General features: G+C 32.0%; 1 protein-coding gene across 8 annotated transcripts in view; it reads right to left on the bottom strand.

The window, feature by feature from the left end:
• The window catches only part of LOC134686962 (DNA polymerase zeta catalytic subunit-like), a 193,362-nt gene that overhangs the window by 116,651 nt on the left and 53,334 nt on the right, over positions 1-23,377 (bottom strand). For all 8 annotated transcript variants that reach the window (XR_010101708.1, XM_063546850.1, XM_063546847.1 and 5 more), the window contains 3 exons: positions 20,681-20,762; positions 9,917-9,995; positions 8,725-8,875 (listed from right to left, as the gene is read on the bottom strand). Coding sequence is in view for 7 of the 8 variants with exons in the window: in XM_063546850.1 (XP_063402920.1) it covers positions 8,725-8,875; positions 9,917-9,995; positions 20,681-20,762 (312 nt within the window). In the remaining variant the exon portion in view is untranslated. The remainder of the gene's footprint in view (positions 1-8,724; positions 8,876-9,916; positions 9,996-20,680; positions 20,763-23,377) is intronic.

The following is a 23,377-nucleotide window of genomic DNA, read 5'->3' as shown; positions in this document are numbered from 1 at the left end:
TGCAATGCACACTTCACCTTTGTGTCAGTCATTTGAGCGTAATCAAACAGACTTTTTCTACCTGTGTCATACATCAGTAAATCATTCACCTTTCAAACACCAGTACTAATTGACCATGAAATGCACGCATTTAAATTTAACAAGTATCGACATTCAATTTAATCACTCTGATCTATTGAAGATTGTTATACTAGATAAGTTAACAGTACATGGTAAGGGAAAATACAACATCACATTAAGATTCTGTACAATGGACAATTACAGTCATATTTTTTTTTAAAGATATGAAAACAACAAACACATCGCACTATGCTCAGATAATTAACAATAGAAACATTTGTTACAGGCCTTTTTTATATGAAAGTACCACTAACATTTATCTTAATTATTTAACGTTATATGTTAAAAGTCTTTAAAGCTTAAACAAAAATACAATATGTCCTCTCAGATTTTCATTAACTGACAACTATAGTCATACTCTTATTGATAGAAATTAAGAAAAATAAACAAACAGAATCACTACGCTCATACATTAGTAGAATAGAAACAAGTCTTAGAGTTGAATCCTTTTCTATAATAATAAAATGACAAATTCTAAAATTTGTACTAGAGGATGTCAGTTAGACAAACACACACAGATTATTGTATAATTATGTATATGCACATCCCAGCACTTCTGTTTCGCTGGCATTCTCTGTACTAAAAAACTAAAATCAAACAATGTCATTGTTTAAATAATATACTGGTATTAAATTTTTTCATATTTTTCTATTTTTGCTCCATTTATATATTATACACTGTATATATATAAATCTAAATAGGCGATTAAGGGCATAGGTAGGGATGATTTCTCGTTCAATGACAGAAGTGTTTTTTCTTGTCAGGGAATGAGGAATCACAAAATACCAGTATGTCTTTGGCAATTTATTTGGAAAAAATTGATGCAACTTACCATTATGGAAAAGGAAAAACTACAATCAATCCTTTCTTAAGGATTCTTTATTTGCTACACCAATCGAGGGAGACGTCCTTACATTGGTAGCATAAAACTAGCACATGTCTTGTTACCGGTTTCTAAATATACTTTTTTTATATACATGTATATAAGTATATCACAGACGACACAAAGGTGAACAACCATATAAATTCTCTGAACAATTTTATGACACCTATCAATTAATAATGTACATTTCATTAGGGACTATCATTTGCTCTTGATTTTTTTTCATTTTCATAGTACATGTACCTTCTGATATGTGTTTTTTTTTTTTGTCTCTCAACATATATATATTTTCTAGTAATTCAGCAACCATGTTCGTCAAAGTTTCATAAGATTACTCGCCAAAACGTTAAATGCTAAAAATAAATTAAAGACTGAAAGTATAATTATATACATAATATCTTAAATTATGTTATATGAATTTAAGGCGCAATTACTACATAAGTAAGCCGCCTTCCAAAACCAATAACAACAACAACTTTTACTAAAGTTAGAGTGTGAAAACTAAAAGTATTCGGACGACAACGACGACGACAACAACAACGACGACGACGACGACGACGCCAACGTGATAGCAATATACGACGAAATTTTTTTCAAAATTTGCGGTCGTATAAAAACGGACAAATTTCTTTAAAAGTAACCAATTGGGGGGCAGCAACCCAACAAACCAGTTGTCTAATTTATCTAAAAATTTAAGGGCAGATAGATATTGACTTGATTAACAATTTAACCCCTTGTCAGATTTTCTTTGGTTTCAGAGTTATAAGCCAAAATCTACATTTAGCCTGTGTTCTATTTTTAGCCATGGCAGCCATCTTGATTGGTTGGCTGTCACAGCACACATTTTTTTTTATCTAGATACCCTAATAATGATTGAGGCCAAGTTTGGTTTAATTTGGCACAGTAGTTTCTGAGGAGAAGATTTTTGTAAAAGATAACTAAGATTTACAAAAGATTTTTGTTAAAAGTTACTAAAATTGGTAACTAGAGGCTCTAAAGAGCCTGTGTCGCTCACCTTGGTATTTGTGAATTAAACAAAGGAAGCAGACAGTTCATGACAAAATTGTGTTTAGGTGATTGTCATGTGTTTGTACATCTTACTTTCCTGAACATTCTTGCTGCTTACAATTATCTCTATCTATAATGAACTTGTCCGTGTAGTTTCAGTGGAAAATGTTGGTAAAAATTTACAAATTTTATGAAAATTGTTAAAAATTGATTGTAAAGGACAATAACTTCTAAGGGGGTCAATTGAGCATTTTGGTCATTTTACTTATTTTTGAGTCTTAAATTGCTGTACATTATTGCTGTTAACAGTTTATCTCCATCTATAATAATATTCAAGATAATAACCAAAAACAGTAAAATTTCCTTAAAATTACCAATTTATGGGCAGCAACCCAACAATGGGTTGTCGGATTCATCTCAAATTTCAGGGCAGATAGATCTTGACCTGATAAACAATTTTTCCCCATGTCAGATTTTCTCTAAATTCTTTGGTTTTTGAGTTATAAGCCGAAAACTGCATTTTACCCCTATGTTCTATTTTTAGCTATGGCGGCCATCTTGCATGGTTGGCCGGGTAATTAAACACAAATTTTAAACTAAATACATCAATGATGATTGTGGCCAAGTTTGCATCAATTTGGCCCGGTAGTTTCAGAGGAGAAGATTTTTGTAAAAGATCATGGATATTTACGAAAAATGGTTAAAAATTTACTATAAAGGGCAATAACTGGGTCAACTGACCATTTTGGTCATGTTGACTTATTTGTAAATCTTACTTTGCTGAACATTATTGCTGTTTACAGTTTATCTCCATCTATAATAATATTCAAGATGATAACCAAAAACAGTAAAATTTCCTTAAAATTACCAATTTAGGGGCAGCAACCCAACAATGGGTTGTCTGATTCATCTGAAAATTTCAGGGCAGATAGATCTTAACCTGATAAACAATTTCCCCCCCATGTCAGATTTGCTCTTAATTCTTTGGTTTTTGAGTTATAAGCCGAAAACTGCATTTTACCCCTATGTTCTATTTTTAGCCATGGCGGCCATCTTGGATATTTGGCCGGGTAATTAAACACAAACTTTAAACTAGATACATCAATGATGATTGTGGCCAAGTTTGGTTTAATTTGGCCCGGTAGTTTCAGAGGAGAAGATTTTTGTAAAAGATCATGGATATTTACGAAAAATGGTTAAAAATTGACTATAAAGGGCAACCAGATGCTCCGCAGGGCGTAGCTTTATACGACCGCAGAGGTTGAACCCTGAACGGTTGGGGCAAGTATGGACACAACATTCAAGCTGGATTCCGCTCTAAATTTGGATTGTGATTAAATAGTTGACACAGCATAGGTTTCTGACACAGAATGAATGTATTCAAATGAACTTAAAATTTTTGTTTTCTCTTAGAGCAATTCACTATGCTGTTGAATATTAATCCTCTCAAAAAAATGTTTGAAGAAATTTTCTTTTATTTATGAAATTTCAAATGAGAAAAATTGAACCCAATTTTTTAATCACATCCCCCTTTCCCTTATTCCAAAACTAATTTCAATTAAAATATTCTAATGGAGTTTGCAACAATTACTACTCATTTAAATACATCATAAAATATTAAGATGTAAAAAACTGCTTGTTATCACTGAATGGTAAAGATTATTTAAATTTATCAGTTGGTAGTAAAAAGTGAATATACATTGTATAGTGTATATAACAAAGATTTAAGTTGATTCTGGACAAAGAAAGATAACTCCAATTAAAAAAAATTCTTGCAGATATTTCTTGCTTACTATACTGGACAAAGAAAGATAACTCTTAATTAAAAAAAAATTTGCAATTTCACAATATTGTGAAATTAGATATTTCTTGCCATTGCACAATACTGTGCAATTGAAAAGACTTGCTATTGCACAATACTTAATATAATAATTTTAGATCCTGATTTGGACCAACTTGAAAACTGGGCCCATAATCAAAAATATAAGTACATGTTTAGATTCAGCATATCAAAGAGGCCCAAGAATTTAATTTTTGTTAAAATCAAACTTAGTTTAATTTTGGACCCTTTGCACTTTAATTTAGACCAATTTTAAAACTGGACCAAAAATTAAGAATCTACATACACAGTTAGATTTGGCATATCAAAGAACCCCAATTATTCAATTTTTGATGAAATCAAACAATGTTTAATTTTGGACCTCGATTTGGGCCAACTTGAAAACTGGGCCAATAATCAACCAGATGCTCCGCAGGGCGTAGCTTTATACGACCGCAGAGGTTGAACCCTGAACGGTTGGGGCAAGTATGGACACAACATTCAAGCTGGATTCCTCTCTAAATTTGGATTGTGATTAAATAGTTGACACAGCATAGGTTTCTGACACAGAATGAATGTATTCAAATGAACTTAAAATTTTTATTTTCTCTTAGAGCAATTCACTATGCTGTTGAATATAAATCCTCTCAAAAAAATGTTTGAAGAAATTTTCTTTTTAATTATGAAATTTCAAATGAGAAAAATTGAACCCAATTTTTTAATCACATCCCCCTTTCCCTTATTCCAAAACTAATTTCAATTAAAATATTCTAATGGAGTTTGCAACAATTACTACTCATTTAAATACATCATAAAATATTAAGATGTAAAAAAACTGCTTGTTATCACTGAATGGAATTTATCAGTTGGTAGTAAAAAGTGAATATACATTGTATATTGTATATAACAAAGATTTAAGTTGATTCTGGACAAAGAAAGATAACTCCAATTAAAAAAAATTCTTGCAGATATTTCTTGCTTACTATACTGGACAAAGAAAGATAACTCTTAATTAAAAAAAAATTTGCTATTTCACAATATTGTGAAATTAGATATTTCTTGCCATTGCACAATACTGTGCAATTGAAAAGACTTGCTATTGCACAATACTTAATATAATAATTTTAGATCCTGATTTGGACCAACTTGAAAACTGGGCCCGTAATCAAAAATCTAAGTACATGTTTAGATTCAGCATATCAAAGAGGCCCAATAATTTAATTTTTGTTAAAATCAAACTTAGTTTAATTTTGGACCCTTTGCACTTTAATTTAGACCAATTTTAAAACTGGACCAAAAATTAAGAATTTACATACACAGTTAGATTTGGCATATCAAAGAACCCCAATTATTCAATTTTTGATGAAATCAAACAATGTTTAATTTTGGACCTCGATTTGGGCCAACTTGAAAACTGGGCCAATAATCAAAAATCTAAGTACATTTTTAGATTCAGCATATCAAAGAACCCCAAGGTTTCAATTTTTGTTAAAATCAAACTAAGTTTAATTTTGGACCCTTTGGACCTTAATGTAGACCAATTTGAAAACGGGACCAAAAAATAAGAATCTATATACACAGTTAGATTCGGCATATTAAAGAACCCCAATTATTCAATTTTGATGAAATCAAACAAAGTTTAATTTTGGACCCTTTGGGCCCCTTTTTCCTGAACTGTTGGGACCAAAACTCCCAAAATCAATACCAACCTTCCTTTTATAGTCATAAACCTTGTGTTTAAATTTCATAGATTTCTATTTACTTATACTAACGCTATGGTGTGAAAACCAAGAAAAATGCTTATTTGGGTCCCTTTTTGGCCCCTTATTCCTAAACTGTTGGGACCGAAACTCCCAAAATCAATACAAACCTTCCTTTTGTGGTCATAAACATTGTGTTTAAATTTCATTGATTTCTATTTACTTTAACTAAAGTTATTGTGCGAAAACCAAGGATAATGCTTATTTGGGCCCTTTTTTGGCCCCTAATTCCTAAACTGTTGAAACCAAAACTCCCATAATCAATCCCAACCTTTCTTTTGTGGTCATAAACCTTGTGTCAAAATTTCATAGATTTCTATTAACTTAAACTAAAGTTATAGTGCGAAAACCAAGAAAATGCTTATTTGGGCCCTTTTTGGCCCCTAATTCCTAAAATGTTGGGACCAAAACTCCCAAAATCAATACCAGCCTTCCTGTTATGGTCATAAACCTTGTGTTAAAATTTCATAGATTTCTATTCACTTTTACTAAAGTTAGAGTGCGAAAACTAAAAGTATTCGGACGACGACGATGACGACGACGACGCCAACGTGATAGCAATATACGACGAAATTTTTTTCAAAATTTGCGGTCGTATAATAACTCCTAAAGGGGTCAATTGACCATTTTGGTCATGTTGACTTATTTCTAAATCTTACTTTGCTGAACATTATTGCTGTTTACAGTTTATCTCCATCTGTAATAATATTCAAGATAATAACCAAAAACAGTTAAATTTCCTTAAAATTACCAATTTAGGGGCAGCAACCCAACAATGGGTTGCCTGATTCATCTGAAAATTTCAGGGCAGATAGATCTTGACCTGATAAACAATTTTACCCGTGTCAGATTTGCTCTTAATGCTTTGGTTTATGAGTTACAAGCCGAAAACTGCTTTTTACCCCTATGTTCTATTTTTAGCCATGGCGGCCATCTTGGATGGTTGGCCGGGTAATTAAACACAAACTTTAAACTAAATACATCAATGATGATTGTGGCCAAGTTTGGTTTAATTTGGCCCAGTAGTTTCAGAGGAGAAGATTTTTGTAAAAGTTAATGACGACAGACGCAGGATGACGACGACGGACGCAGGACGACGACGACGGAAGCCGGACGCCAAGTGATTGGAAAAGCTCACTTGGCCTTTCGGCCAGGTGAGCTAAAAAATGACTATAAAGGGCAATAACTCCTTAAGGGGAACTGAACATTTTGGTCAAGTTGACTAAATGTAGATCTTACTTTGCTGAACATTATTGCTGATTACAGTTTATCTCTATCTATAAAAATATTCAAGATAATAACCAATAACTGCACAATTTCCTTAAAATTACCAATTCAGGGACAGCAACCCAACAACCAATTGTCTGTTTCATCTGAAAAATTCAGGACAGATAGATCAAATTTGTTTAAAGTCTGGTTTCAAAAATAGAAGCCAAAATCTACATTTTACCCCATTGTTCTATTTTTAGCCATGGCGGCCATCTTGGTTGGTTGGCTGGGTCACCCAACATATTTTTTAAACTAGATACCCCAATGATGATTGCAGTCTGCACAGTTAGCCACTAGTCTGATGCCCCAGACTACTAAAATTTCTCTCAGACTATTAAGTTTTTGCAAAAGTTTGTTTGGACCAATAAGAAAAATGTCAGAATATTGGTCTTGGGACTAATAATTGAAAAAGTTTTTTGGTGCAGACTATGATTGCTGCCAAGTTTGGTTAAATTTGGTCAAGTAGTTTCAGAGGAGAAGATTTTTGTAAAAGTTTACGGACGATAGAAACCGACGGACGCCAAGTGATGAGAAAAGCTCACTTGACCTTTCAGGTCAGGTGAGCTAAAAATTGTTTAAAAACTGATTATTTAAGATTTTTTTTTATGTCCAAAGACCAAAGACTCAGCACAATCCATCAGACCGGAACAAAATTCCAACATGATCTGTAACTTTTCAAAATAAAACTATATACTAAAGAATAACAAGGTAGGAATACACAACATCTGAATATTAGGGCAAGAACATATTTTTCTTTTTTAATCAAAGAACCTTAGTGAGCACTCTCACATACCCCACATTGTCACTGGAGAAATAAAATAACTAAAAAAATTGAATCATAATTTCCTGTCGATATGCACATCTATATAGTATGTGCTTATCATCTACAGAGTGTTGTTTCAGAGGAGTTGCGATGACAAACTGTTGCAGTAGTATATAGAAGCAAATAATTTCAAAAGGGCATAACTCCTAGAAAAAATTGAATCCCAATTTCCTGACGATATGCACAACTACATAGTATGTCCTTATTATCTAAAAAGGTTTCGTGAAATTCTGTTGTGTGGTTTGAGAGGAGTTGCTATGATAAGAAACAGGACAGACTGAAGGGTCAAAAACATTATACTCTCTGCAAATTCGTTGCGTGGGGTATAAATACCATTTTTATGGACTGAAAGCTGTTACTTCGTAATTTAAGTGGATGTAAACAGATTCTTTGAATACCATTTTTATGGACTGAAAGCTGTAACTTCGTAATTTAAGTGGATGTAACCAGATTCTTTGAATACCATTTTTATGGACTGAAAGCTGTAACTTCGTTATTTGAGTGGATGTAAACAGAGTGATTTTTTCTTTAAAATTGACTTATCCTACTTCCACCTCCCCTTAATGAGCACGAGTCAACACACACAGTTATATTCATGTAATAATTGACAAGTCTTAACAAATGTTTAACTGTCTAAAAGAAGATGTGTAAAATAATAAATAAAACTTAACATCCACCTGTAAGTTACCTGACACAATCGGTGCAAATGAATAAGTAAATTGGGGTAATTGAACTGCAGGTCGGTGCAATTAGAAAATGCAGTCTGCATGAGTGAGGTGAAAATGTAATTGAGGATTAAGTAATTAAGTAAGGGTGTGTAACAATTAAATATATATATCAACTTTTGACAGGTGTTCAATATAATAACTGCAGTGCTCTAAATCAACATGATCAATGAAAAGATTTTTCTTTTTTTACCTTTTTCAATTTTTCTAATACTTTTTATCTTTTTGATTTTGGAGGAATAAAAGGGGGATACATAAACGTGTACTATACATGGCTAATTAAGATATATATTTGATGATAGTAAATTGAAGCATACTCCTGTATGTTATTGATATCCCATGTTTTGTGTGTGACTATTTCTGTTCTGTCAAAGAGTGTAGTAGGTGTTGATGGACTTAATTCTTCGGATTCCTTCTTTTTTTGCATTCTATTATAACTTTCATAAGGTAAATAACAGCTTTCACCATCTACAAAGTAAAAATGTAAATATATACTATGGATTCATATTTTTTCATGGATCAATTTTCGTGGATTGCTGAAAACTTGCATATTCATGGATATTTGATTTCGTTGTTTTGCAAATCCCTGCATACAAAGCCTATTGAAAATATGATATCCGTTGAATATTTGAATTTGTGGTTCACCTGTACCCCTGAAAATTGGTATCAAACAAATTATAATGAATCCACAGTATTAAATTTCAATTAACTTTTTAATTCATAAACTAGACTTCAAGATTGAAGATGATAAAACTATATTGGCATTTTTAAAAAAACAAAAACATGACATTCAAAACACTATTGAATCTAAACATGTTGGGATAAAATCTGTCTTGCTGATATTGCGATTTAGCATTTTTTCTTCTTCATAATTACGTAGATGATAAATACAGATAATTCCAAAGTATTTGTTGATTCACCATTGTTTATTTTGTTTATTTACTTTTGGGCAAAGTTTAGCAGAAAGAGGTCACATTCTGGACCTATACAGTTGTCTAAAGAGTAAATACTAACCAAAAATGATACAATTGTACATACCAAAAAAATTGGGAGTCACCATTTTAAATGGATCAAAGAAAGTGATCAGGCTCAAACAATGCAAACTATGTTACTTTCATAAATTTATATTGGATAATCTGCTAACACTTTTTGAATTCACTTGCACTTCCAGATTTTGAATGGCCCTTAGAGATTGAGAAGGTAAACATTAATAAGGTAAGCATTGTGTATAAGTTTCATAACAGTTGATAGAGGCAAACTAGAGTTAAAGAACTAAAACCAATTTTAACATTTTCAAATATACAGGCGAACGTTCAGACTCAACTTAGGGTGTAAAACAAAAGGGAAATATTGACATCTCTTTCTTAACAGCCCCTCTGTTATGTCACTAGTTTCTTAGGTGTCTAAATGCAGGGTATAGACATACCATCTTGTTGCAACAGTTTAGAAGAGATTGAGGTTTATAGCTCAATAATATAATGAAGATATTATAACAAGTAGAAAACTCACCATCTGTTTTCTGCTTCCTAAATTTGACTGCACAAACATTAATCATATTCATTCCATACAAATTATAGTCAATAAACATCTGTAAATAAAACAAAACACCATATAACTATAATATAAACTGATCAATGGATTTTACCATAAACTAAATCAGCGTTTTATGCTTCTGTACTTTGGTTCTACATTTCTGCATACAAATTCCCGCATTTTTGTGGTACTCTTTTCCACATAATTTTTACATTGATTTTGTTAAAGGTTATTTAAGATTCTGCATTTTTATATTTAATGTATGCCTCTTTCATTTGCCAGGTAAACCTGGGGCGTGTTTTTATTGATTGTTTGTTACTATTTTTGTTCAGGCCTTTATCAATGACAAAACCTGATACTTTAAAGTCGCCTAGAAAGGCCTTAGGGTGCAATCAACAGTTTTTTTCTATGACGTCATATTTTGAGGGACCATCTATGATTGACCCTTAGTGGTGTTAATGTTAATGAAGATACTTGTATAAAACTAGATATCATTAGAATCAGAATTTTCTCTAGTTTATAATGAAATAAAAATAAATTGTACTTTTAATAGTACCAAAAAGTTTTATCCAGAGAAAAAGGGGAAAACATTGCCTAATCTATGCATAAAAAACATGAAATCAGGCCATATGCACACCCATGCAGACATGATACATGCACATTTTTCATATTCAAAACTGTATGAATTTCATAGGTTTTTACCTGGTCTTTCTAAAAATTTATGTTTCAGGCTACGTTCGCCTGCTCCGAAAAGAGCTACATTGGGTGCAAATAAGTTTTGCACTTTTCACTGCCAAAAAAACAGGATGTTTACAGTTTGTCTCCCCTTAAAGGGAAAATTCACGATTTTTTACTTATGGTTTTAATATGTTCATTATGACATAATATATATATTCACAAAGTTTTATCGCTATATGTGCAGTAATAAAGGAGAAATTCAATATTTAATGAAAAAATATTAACCACTTCCTGTAGGTCGTGACGTTTTCTCCTGGTTTTTGCATGCAGGGATTTAAAATACAATCATTAAAAGTCTTGGTTTTTAATCATATTTTAACGTAATCGTAAGCGCGCCGATGACTTATGCTTTATCTAAATAACCATCCGATAATAAGAAGATAAAACGCACAGGCGTTCAATTGTACATATTCATGAGATAAATTTTCTATGTTAAATGTATATATTCGAATTATTTTTGTAGACAACACAAAAAGTTATAAATTTATTTTTAATTAATATATTTTCGGACTGATAAGGTGAACAAAGTAAAGTACAATAATCTGTAAAGACAATATGTTGGTGTACTCTTATTGACCTTTTACTATCTCTGCTATGACTTGGTTGATACGATGTGTGTATTCACGGTTCTGTGGCAATACTCGTAGATGGCTTGTTGAAAGGTAAATTGTTATTTGCACTTCAGTATTTAACCACGCCTCTCGGGCACACCTTGCCAGGTGTGAATGTCTATTCGGATCAGTGAATTATAAGACAAGGGAGCATTCAATACACATATTTAAAATATATATTCAAGTTGGTGACAAATAAAAATTGATCGCCGTGGAATTATTTAATTATGTTTGGTGCTATTATTTATTTGAATTCAAATAAGTTAATTTACTAAGAAATACACAATTTTCGGTTAAAGACGGGAAACTTAAATCATATGTCCGATTGAAATGATTTACACCTTTTGTCCTTGATTGATGTCTAACTAGAGGCTCTAAAGAGCCTGTGTCGCTCACCTTGGTCTATGTGCATATTAAACAAAGGACACAAATGGATTCATGACAAAATTGTATTTTGGTGATGGTGATGTGTTTGAAGTTCTTACTTTACTGAACGATTTTGCTTCTTACAATTATATCTATCATGAACTTTGCCCATTAGTAACAGAGAACTATATTTGGTAAAAATTTACATAAATTTACCAAATTAATGAAAATTGTTAAAAATTGACTATAAAGGGCAATAACTCCTTAAGGGGTCAATTGACCATTTAGGTCATGTTGATTTATTTGTAGATCTTACTTTGCTGAACATTATTGCTGTTTACAGTTTATCGCTATCTATAATAGTATTCAAGATAACCAAAAACGGCAAAATTTCTTTAAAAATTACCAATTGGAGGGCAGCAACCCAACAACCAGTTGTCCAATTCATCTGAAAAATTCAGGGCAGATAATTATTGACTTGATTAACAATTTAACTTCTTGTCAGATTTGCTCTAGATGCTTTGGTTTCATAGTTATAAGCAAAAAACTGCATTTTACCCCTATGTTCTATTTTTAGCCGTGGCGGCCATCTTGGTTGAATGGCCAGGTCACGCCACACATTTTTCAAACTAGATACCCCAAAGATGATTGTGGCCTAGTAGTTTCAGTGGAGATTTTGTAAAAGATTACTTAGATTTATGAAAAATGGTTAAAGATTGACTATAAAGGGCAATAACTCCTAAAGGGGTCAACTGACCATTTTGGTCATATTGACTTATTTGTAGATCTTACTTTGCTGAACATTATTGCTGTTTACAATTTATCTTTATCTATAATAATATTCAAGATAATAACCAAAAACAGCAAAATTTCCTCAAAATTACCAATTCAGGGGCAGCAACCCAACAACCGATTGACTGATTCATCTGAAAATTTAAGGGCAGATAGATCTTGACCTGATAAACATTTTAATCCCATGTCAGATTTCCTCAAAATGCTTTGGTTTTTGAGTTATAAGCCAAAAACTGCATTTTACCCCTATGTTCTATTTTTAGCGGTGGTGGCCATCTTGGTTGGTTGACCAGGTCACGCCACACATTTTTTAAACTAGATACCCCAAAGATGATTGTGGCCAAGTTTGGATTAATTTGGCCCAGTAGTTTCAGAGGAGAAGATTTTTGTAAAAGATTACTTGAATTTACGAAAAATGGTTAAAAATTGACTATAAAGGGCAATAACTCCTAAACGGGTCAACTGACCATTTTGGTCATGTTGACTTATTTGTAGATCTTACTTTGCTGAACATTATTGCTGTTTACAGTTTATCTCTATCTATAATAATATTCAAGATAATAACCAAAAACAGCAAAATTTCCTCAAAATTACCAATTCAGGGGCAGCAACCCAACAACCGATTGACCGATTCATCTGAAAATTTCAGGGCAGATAGATCTTGACCTGATAAACATTTTTATCCCATGTCAGATTTCCTCAAAATGCTTTGGTTTTTGAGTTATAAGCCAAAAACTGCATTTTACCCCTTTGTTCTATTTTTAGCCGTGGCGGCCATCTTGGTTGGTTGACCAGGTCAGGCCACACATTTTTTAAACTAGATACCCCAAAGATGATTGTGGCCAAATTTGGATTAATTTGGCCAAGTAGTTTCAGAGGAGAAGATTTTTGTAAAAGATTACTTTAATTAACGAAAAATGGTTAAAAATTGACTATAAAGGGCAATAACTCCTAAACGGGTCAACTGACCATTTTGGTCATGTTGACTTATTTGTAGATTTTACTTTGCTGAACATTATTGCTGTTTACAGTTTATCTCTAACTATAATAATATTCAAGATAATAACCAAAAACAGCAAAATTTCTTCAAAATTACCAATTCAGGGGCAGCAACCCAACAACCGATAGACCGATTCATCTGAAAATTTTCAGGGCAGATAGATCTTGACCTGATAAACATTTTAATCCCATGTCAGATTTGCTCTAAATGCTTTGGTTTTTGAGTTATAAGCCAAAAACTGCATTTTACCCCTATGTTCTATTTTTAGCCGTGGCGGCCATCTTGGTTGGTTGACCGGGTCACGCCACACATTTTTTAAACTAGATACCCCAATGATGATTGTGGCCAAGTTTGGTTTGATTTGGCCCAGTAGTTTCAGAGGAGAAGATTTTTCTAAAAGCTAACGACGACGGACGACGACGACGGACGACGGACGACGACGACGGACGCCGGACGCCAAGTGATGGGAAAAGCTCACTTGGCCCTTCGGGCCAGGTGAGCTAATAAAAAGGAGAACTTAGAAATTATAAATAGCCTTACCAAAGTATTTTTATTTGTCTTTATTAGGCAAATAAATGAATGAGAACACTTAGATTTAGACTTTTTAAAAGCCACGTATAAATTAATAACTGCAACTCACTGAAGATAACTCTCCTGAAGCGGAATATAATATGAACAAATAAAGAAAAAATATTTTTCTACTTGAGAAGTTTTAAAAAATTGACAGCAAATTTAAGGTCTCCTTGGAATGGAATCGAAAAATTACGAATAGATATTCTTTATCAATGGTGAAAAATGTCAACCAAATTTAATCATAATCGGGGCCGTCCTTATTAAAATAGTCTTCGTCTAACAACGTATAATACTTAATAACTATTTGACCAAAGATGTTTAAAAACAAAAGACAACGAATTTAATGTCATCTTTCCCTATTTTTGAATGTAATTATAAGTCTGTTCAACTGGCAAGAATACCCCTAAAGCGGACAAATATCTTACAAGCAGTTTATTCTTTAAATTTGCTGTCATTGAATATCAAGAAAGAAAATAAATCCTGAAAATGATTTGAAACTTTAATACTCAATAGCTTTCCTAGAAAATATTCACATCCCTCGGGGATTATTAGTGTACGTCCAGTTGCATATGTCGGAACAATTGTGGTGATGACGAATTTCTTTCTTTATTCGAGAACAATCTAATTGATATATAAATCTGTGATTTTACTATGTTCATAACTTCGATGAACCAAAGCAAGTTATAGATTGACCTGTATTTAGTATTTAAATCAAATTAGTCCTCTTCTTCTTCTTCTTTTGGTATACAATAGTCTATCGAATTGGATGATTACATACTGTTGGTATACGTGGACTAGTCTATTTCCAAAACTTTTACCTCAATTTGCACAAAATGTATGTTTCTTTCTTATGTTCAATGTATACATGTATATATTTTAAATTGCGCTGTAGTTGTAACTTTCTATCCGGGCGTATAAACGAATCGTCGACAAGTGCGCACATTTTTTTAATCAACATTTCTGGAATGATCCAACTATGTCCTTTACTATTGACAACGAGTAAATATTACATTTTCCCAAATTAACCCTTGGAAAAAATACGCATATTTGTATATCTTCAATTTGTTTTTTTTGTTTTGTTTTTTGTATCATTTTTTTTTTATATAAATAATATTCTTTACACCAGAAATTTTATTTATAAACAAGCGTATGAGTTAAGTAATGACTAGTATATTATATCACTTTCGGACACGCAAGACAGAGATGTATATTATAGATGCACCTGGTAGTTCAAAATGGAAAGTTATAAGTTATCGGCCGTGTACACTGATCAATACCTACAGAAGTGAAACGATGCATGAACTTGCAAGCCCGACAGGAAATCGCTTGAATACCTGGACGTGTCACCTTACACCCCTCACAATACCTTTGGGAGTAATACCTTAAGCCATGCGGGTGATCAGTGAAGCGAATATCCTAATTTATTTGAATAAAGTATATTACTTTAAAGAATTATGAACGAATTAGATTTTCGAAAAAAAATTTCACGGAACACTTATTTATGATTTGAACTTTGACTTTTTAACTAATTCCAATATAAACAGTTTAAAAATAATAGAATATACGGTTATTAAAAAAAATAAGAACATTTTCCGTATCAAGTTAGTTAGTCAGATAAAACAACCGTACGATTGACAAGATATCGACACGTAATTAAGACTACATCGGTTACTGTAGTTTTGTTTCTTTGTGGTTTATAGACATATCGTGATTTTATTTAGACAAGATAACAAAATGGCGGAAGGCAGAGAACTGATACTCAAAATTTAAAATCGATGGTGATTAATTTTTGATTTTTTTGCGAAGTTTCCCTTTAAAACATGTGTATTTAATCTAATTTTTAAAAATTATTTTAATCATTCAACCTGTTTTAATTGAAGCTAATTAACTTATTTTTACAATCAAATATAAAAAACATGATACTTTTTTACCAATTATGTTGATAAAAAGGGACTTCCCTCCAAGTCTATTTTTAGTCGGGGAATAACCCCTAGTTTTTTATACGAAACTGTTTATAGCACCCTTACATGAAAAGTGTTAAACAATTCAAACTAACTAAAGGCTCTCAAGAGCCTGTGTCCCTCACCTGTTACTGTATTTACTGATGTCAGCCATCTTGGTTGGTAGGCAGGGTCATTTGACACTTTTTTTAAATAGATACCCTAGTAATGATTGAGGCCAAGTTTGGTTAAATTTTGCCCATAGTTTTAGAAAAGATTTTAGTACAAGTAACAAAAATGACGAACAGTTGTTCAATATTGACTTTAAAGGGCAATAATTCCTTTAGGGGTCCTCTAACAATTTTGATCATGTTGACAAGCAGGGCGTAGCTTTATACGACCGCAGAGGTTGAACCCTGAACGGTTGGGGCAAGTATGGACACAACATTCAAGCTGGATTCCGCTCTAAATTTAGATTGTGATTAAATAGTTGACACAGCATAGGTTTCTGACACAGAATGAATGTATTCAAATGAACTTAAAATTTTTGTTTTCTCTTAGAGCAATTCACTATGCTTTTGAATATTAATCCTCTCAAAAAAATGTTTGAAGAAATTTTCTTTTTATTTATGAAATTTCAAATGAAAAAAATTTAACCAAATTTTTTAATCACATCCCCCTTTCCCTTATTCCAAAACTAATTTCAATTAAAATATTCTAATGGAGTTTGCAACAATTACTACTCATTTAAATACATCATAAAATATTAAGATGTAAAAAAACTGCTTGTTATCACTGGATGGTAAAGATTATTTAAATTTATCAGTTGGTAGTAAAAAGTGAATATACATTGTATAGTGTATATAACAAAGATTTAAGTTGATTCTGGACAAAGAAAGATAACTCCAATTAAAAAAATTCTTGCAGATATTTCTTGCTTACTATACTGGACAAAGAAAGATAACTCTTAATTAAAAAAAAATTTGCTATTTCACAATATTGTGAAATTAGATATTTCTTGCCATTGCACAATACTGTGCAATTGAAAAACTTGCTATTGCACAATACTTAATATAATAATTTAAGATCCTGATTTGGACCAACTTGAAAACTGGGCCCATAATCAAAAATCTAAGTACATGTTTCGATTCAGCATATCAAAGAGGCCCAAGAATTTAATTTTTGTTAAAATCAAACTTAGTTTAATTTTGGACCCTTTGCACTTTAATTTAGACCAATTTTAAAACTGGACCAAAAATTAAGAATCTATATACACAGTTAGATTCGGCATATCAAAGAACCCCAATTATTCAATTTTTGATGAAATCAAACAATGTTTAATTTTGGACCTCGATTTGGGCCAACTTGAAAACTGGGCCAATAATCAAAAATCGTGAAATTAGATATTTCTTGCCATTGCACAATACTGTGCAATTGAAAAACTTGCTATTGCACAATACTTTATATAATAATTTTAGATCCTGATTTGGACCAACTTGAAAACTGGGCCCATAATCAAAAATCTAAGTACATTTTTAGATTCAGCATATCAAAGAACCCAAAGGTTTCATTTTTTGTTAAAATCAAACTAAGTTTAATTTTGGACCCTTTGGACCTTAATGTAGACCAATTTGAAAACGGGACCAAAAATTAAGAATCTACATACACAGTTAGATTCGGCATATTAAAGAACCCCAATTATTCAATTTTGATGAAATCAAACAAAGTTTAATTTTGGACCCTTTGGGCCCCTTTTTCCTTAACTGTAGGGACCAAAACTCCCAAAATCAATACCAACCTTCCTTTTATAGTCATAAACCTTGTGTTTAAATTTCATAGATTTCTATTTACTTTAACTAAAGTTATTGTGCGAAAACCAAGAATAATGCTTATTTGGGCCCTTTTTTGGCCCCTAATTCCTAAACTGTTGAAACCAAAACTCCCAAAATCAATCCCAACCTTTCTTTTGTGGTCATAAACCTTGTGTCAAAATTGCATAGATTTCTATTAACTTAAACTAAAGTTATAGTGCGAAAACCAAGAAAATGCTTATTTGGGTCCCTTTTTGGCCCCTAATTCCTAAACTGTTGGGACCGAAACTCCCAAAATCAATACCAACCTTCCTTTTGTGGTCATAAACATTGTGTTTAAATTTCATTGATTTCTATTTACTTTAACTAAAGTTATTGTGCGAAAACCAAGAATAATGCTTATTTGGGCCCTTTTTTGGCCCCTAATTCCTAAACTGTTGAAACCAAAACTCCCAAAATCAATCCCAACCTTTCTTTTGTGGTCATAAACCTTGTGTCAAAATTGCATAGATTTCTATTAACTTAAACTAAAGTTATAGTGCGAAAACCAAGAAAATGCTTATTTGGGCCCTTTTTGGCCCCTAATTCCTAAAATGTTGGGACCAAAACTCCCAAAATCAATACCAGCCTTCCTTTTATGGTCATAAACCTTGTGTTAAAATTTCATAGATTTCTATTCACTTTTACTAAAGTTAGAGTGCGAAAACTAAAAGTATTCGGACGACGACGACGACGACGCAAACATGATAGCAATATACGACGAAATTTTTTTCAAAATTTGCGGTCGTATAAAAACAGCAAAATTTCCTTGAAATTACCCATTTTAAAAAGGGCAGCAACACAACAACGGGTTGTCGGATTTATCTAAAAATTTTAAAGGGATAGATCTTATTCTGATGGACATTTAAATCTCGAAAGATTTCCACTAAATGTCTTCGTTTCAAAGATATAAAGCAAAAACTGCATTTTACCCCTAATTTTAGCCATGTCGGCCATTTTGTTTGGAAGGCATGGTCATCGGACACATTTTTTAAACTATATACCACAATGATAATTGCGGCCAAGTTTGGTTAAATTTGGCCAAGTAGTTTCAGAGAAGAAGATTTTTGTACAAGTTACACAATATGACGAAAAGTTGTTAAAAATTGACTATTATGTGCAATAACTCCTTAAGGGGTTGACTGACAATTTTGGTCATGTTGACTAATTTGTAGGTCTTACTTTGCTGAACATTATTGCTGTTTCCAGTTTATCTCTTTTTTTAATAGTATTCAAGATAATAACCAAAAACTGCAAAATTTTCTTAACCTAAACAATTCAAGGGCAGCAACCCAACAACAGGTTGTCTGATTCGTCTGAAAATTTCAGATAGATCTTGACCTGATCAACAATTTTACCCCATGTCAGATTTGCTCTAAATGCTTTGGTTTCAAAGATATAAGCCAAAATATACATTTTACCCCTGTGTTCTATTTGTAGCCATGGCGGCCATCTTGGTTGGATGGCCAGGTCATCGGACACATTTTTTAAACTAGATACCCCATGGGTGATTGTGGCCAAGTTTGATTAAATTTGGCCCAGTAGTTTCAGAGGAGAAGATTTTTGTAAAAGTTTAAGGACGACAGACGACGGACGCCAAGTGATGAGAAAAGCTCAATTGACCTTTCAGGTCAGGTGAGCTAAAAAACTAAATGTCAAATTATACATAACAAAACATTTTACAGAATATCAAATATGAGGAGAGATATGAACCATCAAGAAAAAATACTATAATAAAATAAGTCTTATATGTAATTATAACAATTTTTTTCAGGTGAAATACAGGTAAAAATGCCGAAATGTAGCCAGGGTTCTTGCTAAGGATTTTTTAAGGTGAGTCCAGGGACTTGTCATCTTTGGCCATGGTGAGTCCATCAGCAAGATGAAGATATTTTATTGCAATAAAATGTAATATTTTAGTCTTCGTGGCCTAACAGAGCAATGAAATAACATTAAATTCAGATTACTTTAAATCTTTGGCTATAACATGTATAAAATGACAAAATTTGTGTTAAACTGTGTTCAGTTTATACAAACTATTTCAATCTAGATGCACCTGTGGACATACGAGTTTTGATAACAGTGAGTCCAGGACTGATGGAATCTCCTTAGTGAGAACCCTGTGTAGTATCCATTTTTTTCAGAGAAAGAAATGCACAAAGATGCAGAAATTTAAAACTGATTTTTTGCAAAATTTGCCAAAACGTAATACGGCCAACCTAATATGTAGATTATAAATCCCCTAAGGCCTTTAAAAACTTTGCTATTCAATTCTAAGTCCATTTGTTTACAATTCTTTGGTTTGCATTTATAGAACTTGAAGGCTGAATATCAGTTTTGCAAGGAATAAAAATTATAGTTGATAAGGACCTGCTGACAACGAAACAACCAAAACTCTAAATAAAATTCAAATGTGCTGCAAAGGGCAATAACTAATTTATTTTTTTCTCGATGGAATTCATGCTAAAAAATAATGCCCCAAAAAAATCTAACTGTATTTGCACCTACCACAATCGACTGTTTGTAAAAATTTGTCTATAATTTTAACGTTTACAAATATCTCAAACTTCCTTTTACAATTCATGTAACAACATGTCTGTATGATGCATTAAATCCTAAATGATGCACCTTTATTAAACTTGTAAAGCCCATAAAAACAGATGTAAACCATTAAAATATTTATTAAATTTTGATTTTTTTACCTTCTCTAACAAAAAGTTCCTTTTCTTTGGTTTAATTTCAATTGGGTTTCCATCTGCATTACATTTGGCAGAGTTATAATAATTTCTTGTCCCCCTTTCAATACAACTACATCAAAGGTTTGAGCAGAATGGCCAGTACTGTTTTATATCTATTTTATAAATATTCACCTGAAGTATATATGGTATATGAGCTTCATGTGGCTGAAAAGCTTTATTCATCACTGCTCCTCCAAGTAGCAAATCAGCAGCCCTAAAATAAAAATGTTTATTACAAAGAAGTTAAATAGATGATAAATGAAATATCACATACATCATTGTACATTATAATACTTTTAAATTTAAAGTTAAAATAATTTATTTTTTTATACACTCTGATTTTGGTTTCTGACAAGTTATGTATTGTTATTAACAATGCTAAACATAAGATAAATGTATGGCCGTCACTTAGAATAAATTGTTATATGAATGTTATAAGAAAAAGTATGGGTTCCTTTATAGTCTTGTCAAAATAGATAAAAAAAAATTAAAATGTGGGCTTTTTCATTATGTGGCCAACCTCAAAAACATTGCAACAGATTTTTTTCTTCAATTTTTTCAATTCTAAAAGGCTTTCTTTGTATATAGGTAACATACTAAAAATCTACCAAGATATCTGAATGGGAACATGGATTTTTGGGGTGAAAAAAATAGTAAAAACTTCTTTATTTTGGAAAATAATGATTTCAAACCAAAAGTTTTTAAACAGTTTATATACAGTCCGAGCACACAGTTATTTCGTAGTGAATTTCTTTTAGACAATAAATGAAAATTAAAAAAATCCCACCAGCCCTTTTTCAATAATATTTTTACAGTGTGTTGTACTACTTTTGGGACAAATTATATCAAAATTATAGAAAACTTCATCAGCTCTAACTCAAAATATGGACAATTGTATGTTGAGGGGGTCTTGAAATCTTTTGACAGCTTCCGAAGTGCTAATTTTTTACCTTTTTCAGCTGGACCTAAGGCCACACCAATTTAATTTCTTGTTCTACGGATTTTTGGACTCCAAAATTTGGGGGGAGCGAGCGATTTGAAAATATTAATAACAAAATATTTAATTTGCAAATTTTTGAGTCGAAGCTTAAAAAGTAAAGGCGAGCGATTATAATTTTTTTTTGTTAACATAAAATAGTAGGTTTTGACTATATTAAAACTTGATTTATAAATTGTACCTTGACATTTCTTTAATTTATGAAGTATTTTTCCCCTGTTCAACAAGAAATAATTGAATAATTAAATCTGGTCTATGTATGTGTGACTGACAATGAGACAATTCTCCATCCAAATCATAATTAGGTTCAGAACAACCCCTTAATGTTATGAATATCCCTTTTATGAGGGGTCAAAATATTAAAGTTATAATATATTTTTTTTGTAAAAACACTTCAAGTACAAAAGGGCTTATATTTTCTCAAAGAACTATAATATTTGGTATTAAATGGTAAAAACATGTCCAAGAATTTTGTAATATAACCATGTAAACACATTTACTTTAACAGTTTAATATTCAAAATAAAATAAGTGGACCCATCCCTCTTTTAGAAAAGTTGTTTAAAATATAATGTATTTTGAGTAAAAAATTCTAAGTTGTCAAAGGTTTTGTATAGTAGCACTGATCAAATCCTTAGTATTTCTATTTTCTTTTCTACAACAGACTGAAGAGTAAACATGGTAAAATGACCATTTCAAGGCCCTTGTCTGAGGGAGGGTTGGTCCCAACCTGATAATAACAAACATAGGTCAAAGTAAGGCCTTTTACACAGTGCTTTGATCAAGACCAGGCAGCACAAGCTATAAGGGACCACAACTTAGTATTGTACACAATTCGAACAGGAAAACCAACAATCTAAATTATATTTCCAAACGGGAAAATACCAATGAACCACATCAACAAACGATAACTGCTGAACGACAGGTCTCTGAATCAACCAGGACAGGTGCACAAACCTGCAGCAGGTATGACCGTTACCATTCATTATAATTGCAGTTGAAGGCAAATCCCTCAAAAGTTCTTTGTACTTTATTTTAACAACGAACATTTTTTTTATAGGGAATATAAGTTAGGGGGAAAGAAACCAACGTTTTGTTCTGTAATGGTATTTATATTTATATCGGAGCAAATTTGAATAAATTAGTTTCATGCTGAAACAAATATTATCGCAGATATTTACAGTGTTGTGGGGTGTTGATAGGTTTAAAATCGTTATATAAAGGCTAGACTGTGATTTAAAAAACAAATGTTGAGATCTTTATATAATATTTACAAAAAAACGGTGCGGAAAATGGACATGATTTCATTTCCGGATGCGTGAAGCGGGAATATAATAAATATAAAAAAAATCTGTTTTGAAAAAAATAGGTGCGGGCGGGTCCGTCGAACAAGGAATCAAATTGGTGTGGCCTAATCACTACTTTACATTAATATTTATGACCCAAAATTTTTTACAGTGTCATTTCACCCCCCAACTTGCAATATAAGGCATAAAACATGGAGAAATAAATTTGGAAGGGGTATAACAAACATTGGCAAGTAACACACTGTCCACACTAAGGACTATATTCGTGGACAACGAAAATCAAAGGACGATAACTGTGTACTCGGACCAAGTGTTTATGAAATGAAATATAAAAAAAAATGATTTTATTTATAGACATGAAACTTTTGGTGAAAACATCAAATTTTTGTTGGAATTTGAAATTCACAAAGCGTGACTTGATTACAAAAATTGACAGGAAAAATATAAAAATTAGGAATAGAAGTTCATTTGATATTTCAAAAGAAACAAAAACCTTATAATTCTAATTATTTCGTAAAAAAGACAA

The sequence above is a fragment of the Mytilus trossulus genome, chromosome 10 (genome assembly GCF_036588685.1).
Source record: "Mytilus trossulus isolate FHL-02 chromosome 10, PNRI_Mtr1.1.1.hap1, whole genome shotgun sequence".
Lineage (NCBI taxonomy): Eukaryota > Metazoa > Mollusca > Bivalvia > Mytilida > Mytilidae > Mytilus > Mytilus trossulus.
Note: the sequence above shows the minus strand (reverse complement) of the source record. Positions and strands in the feature narration are given on the sequence as shown.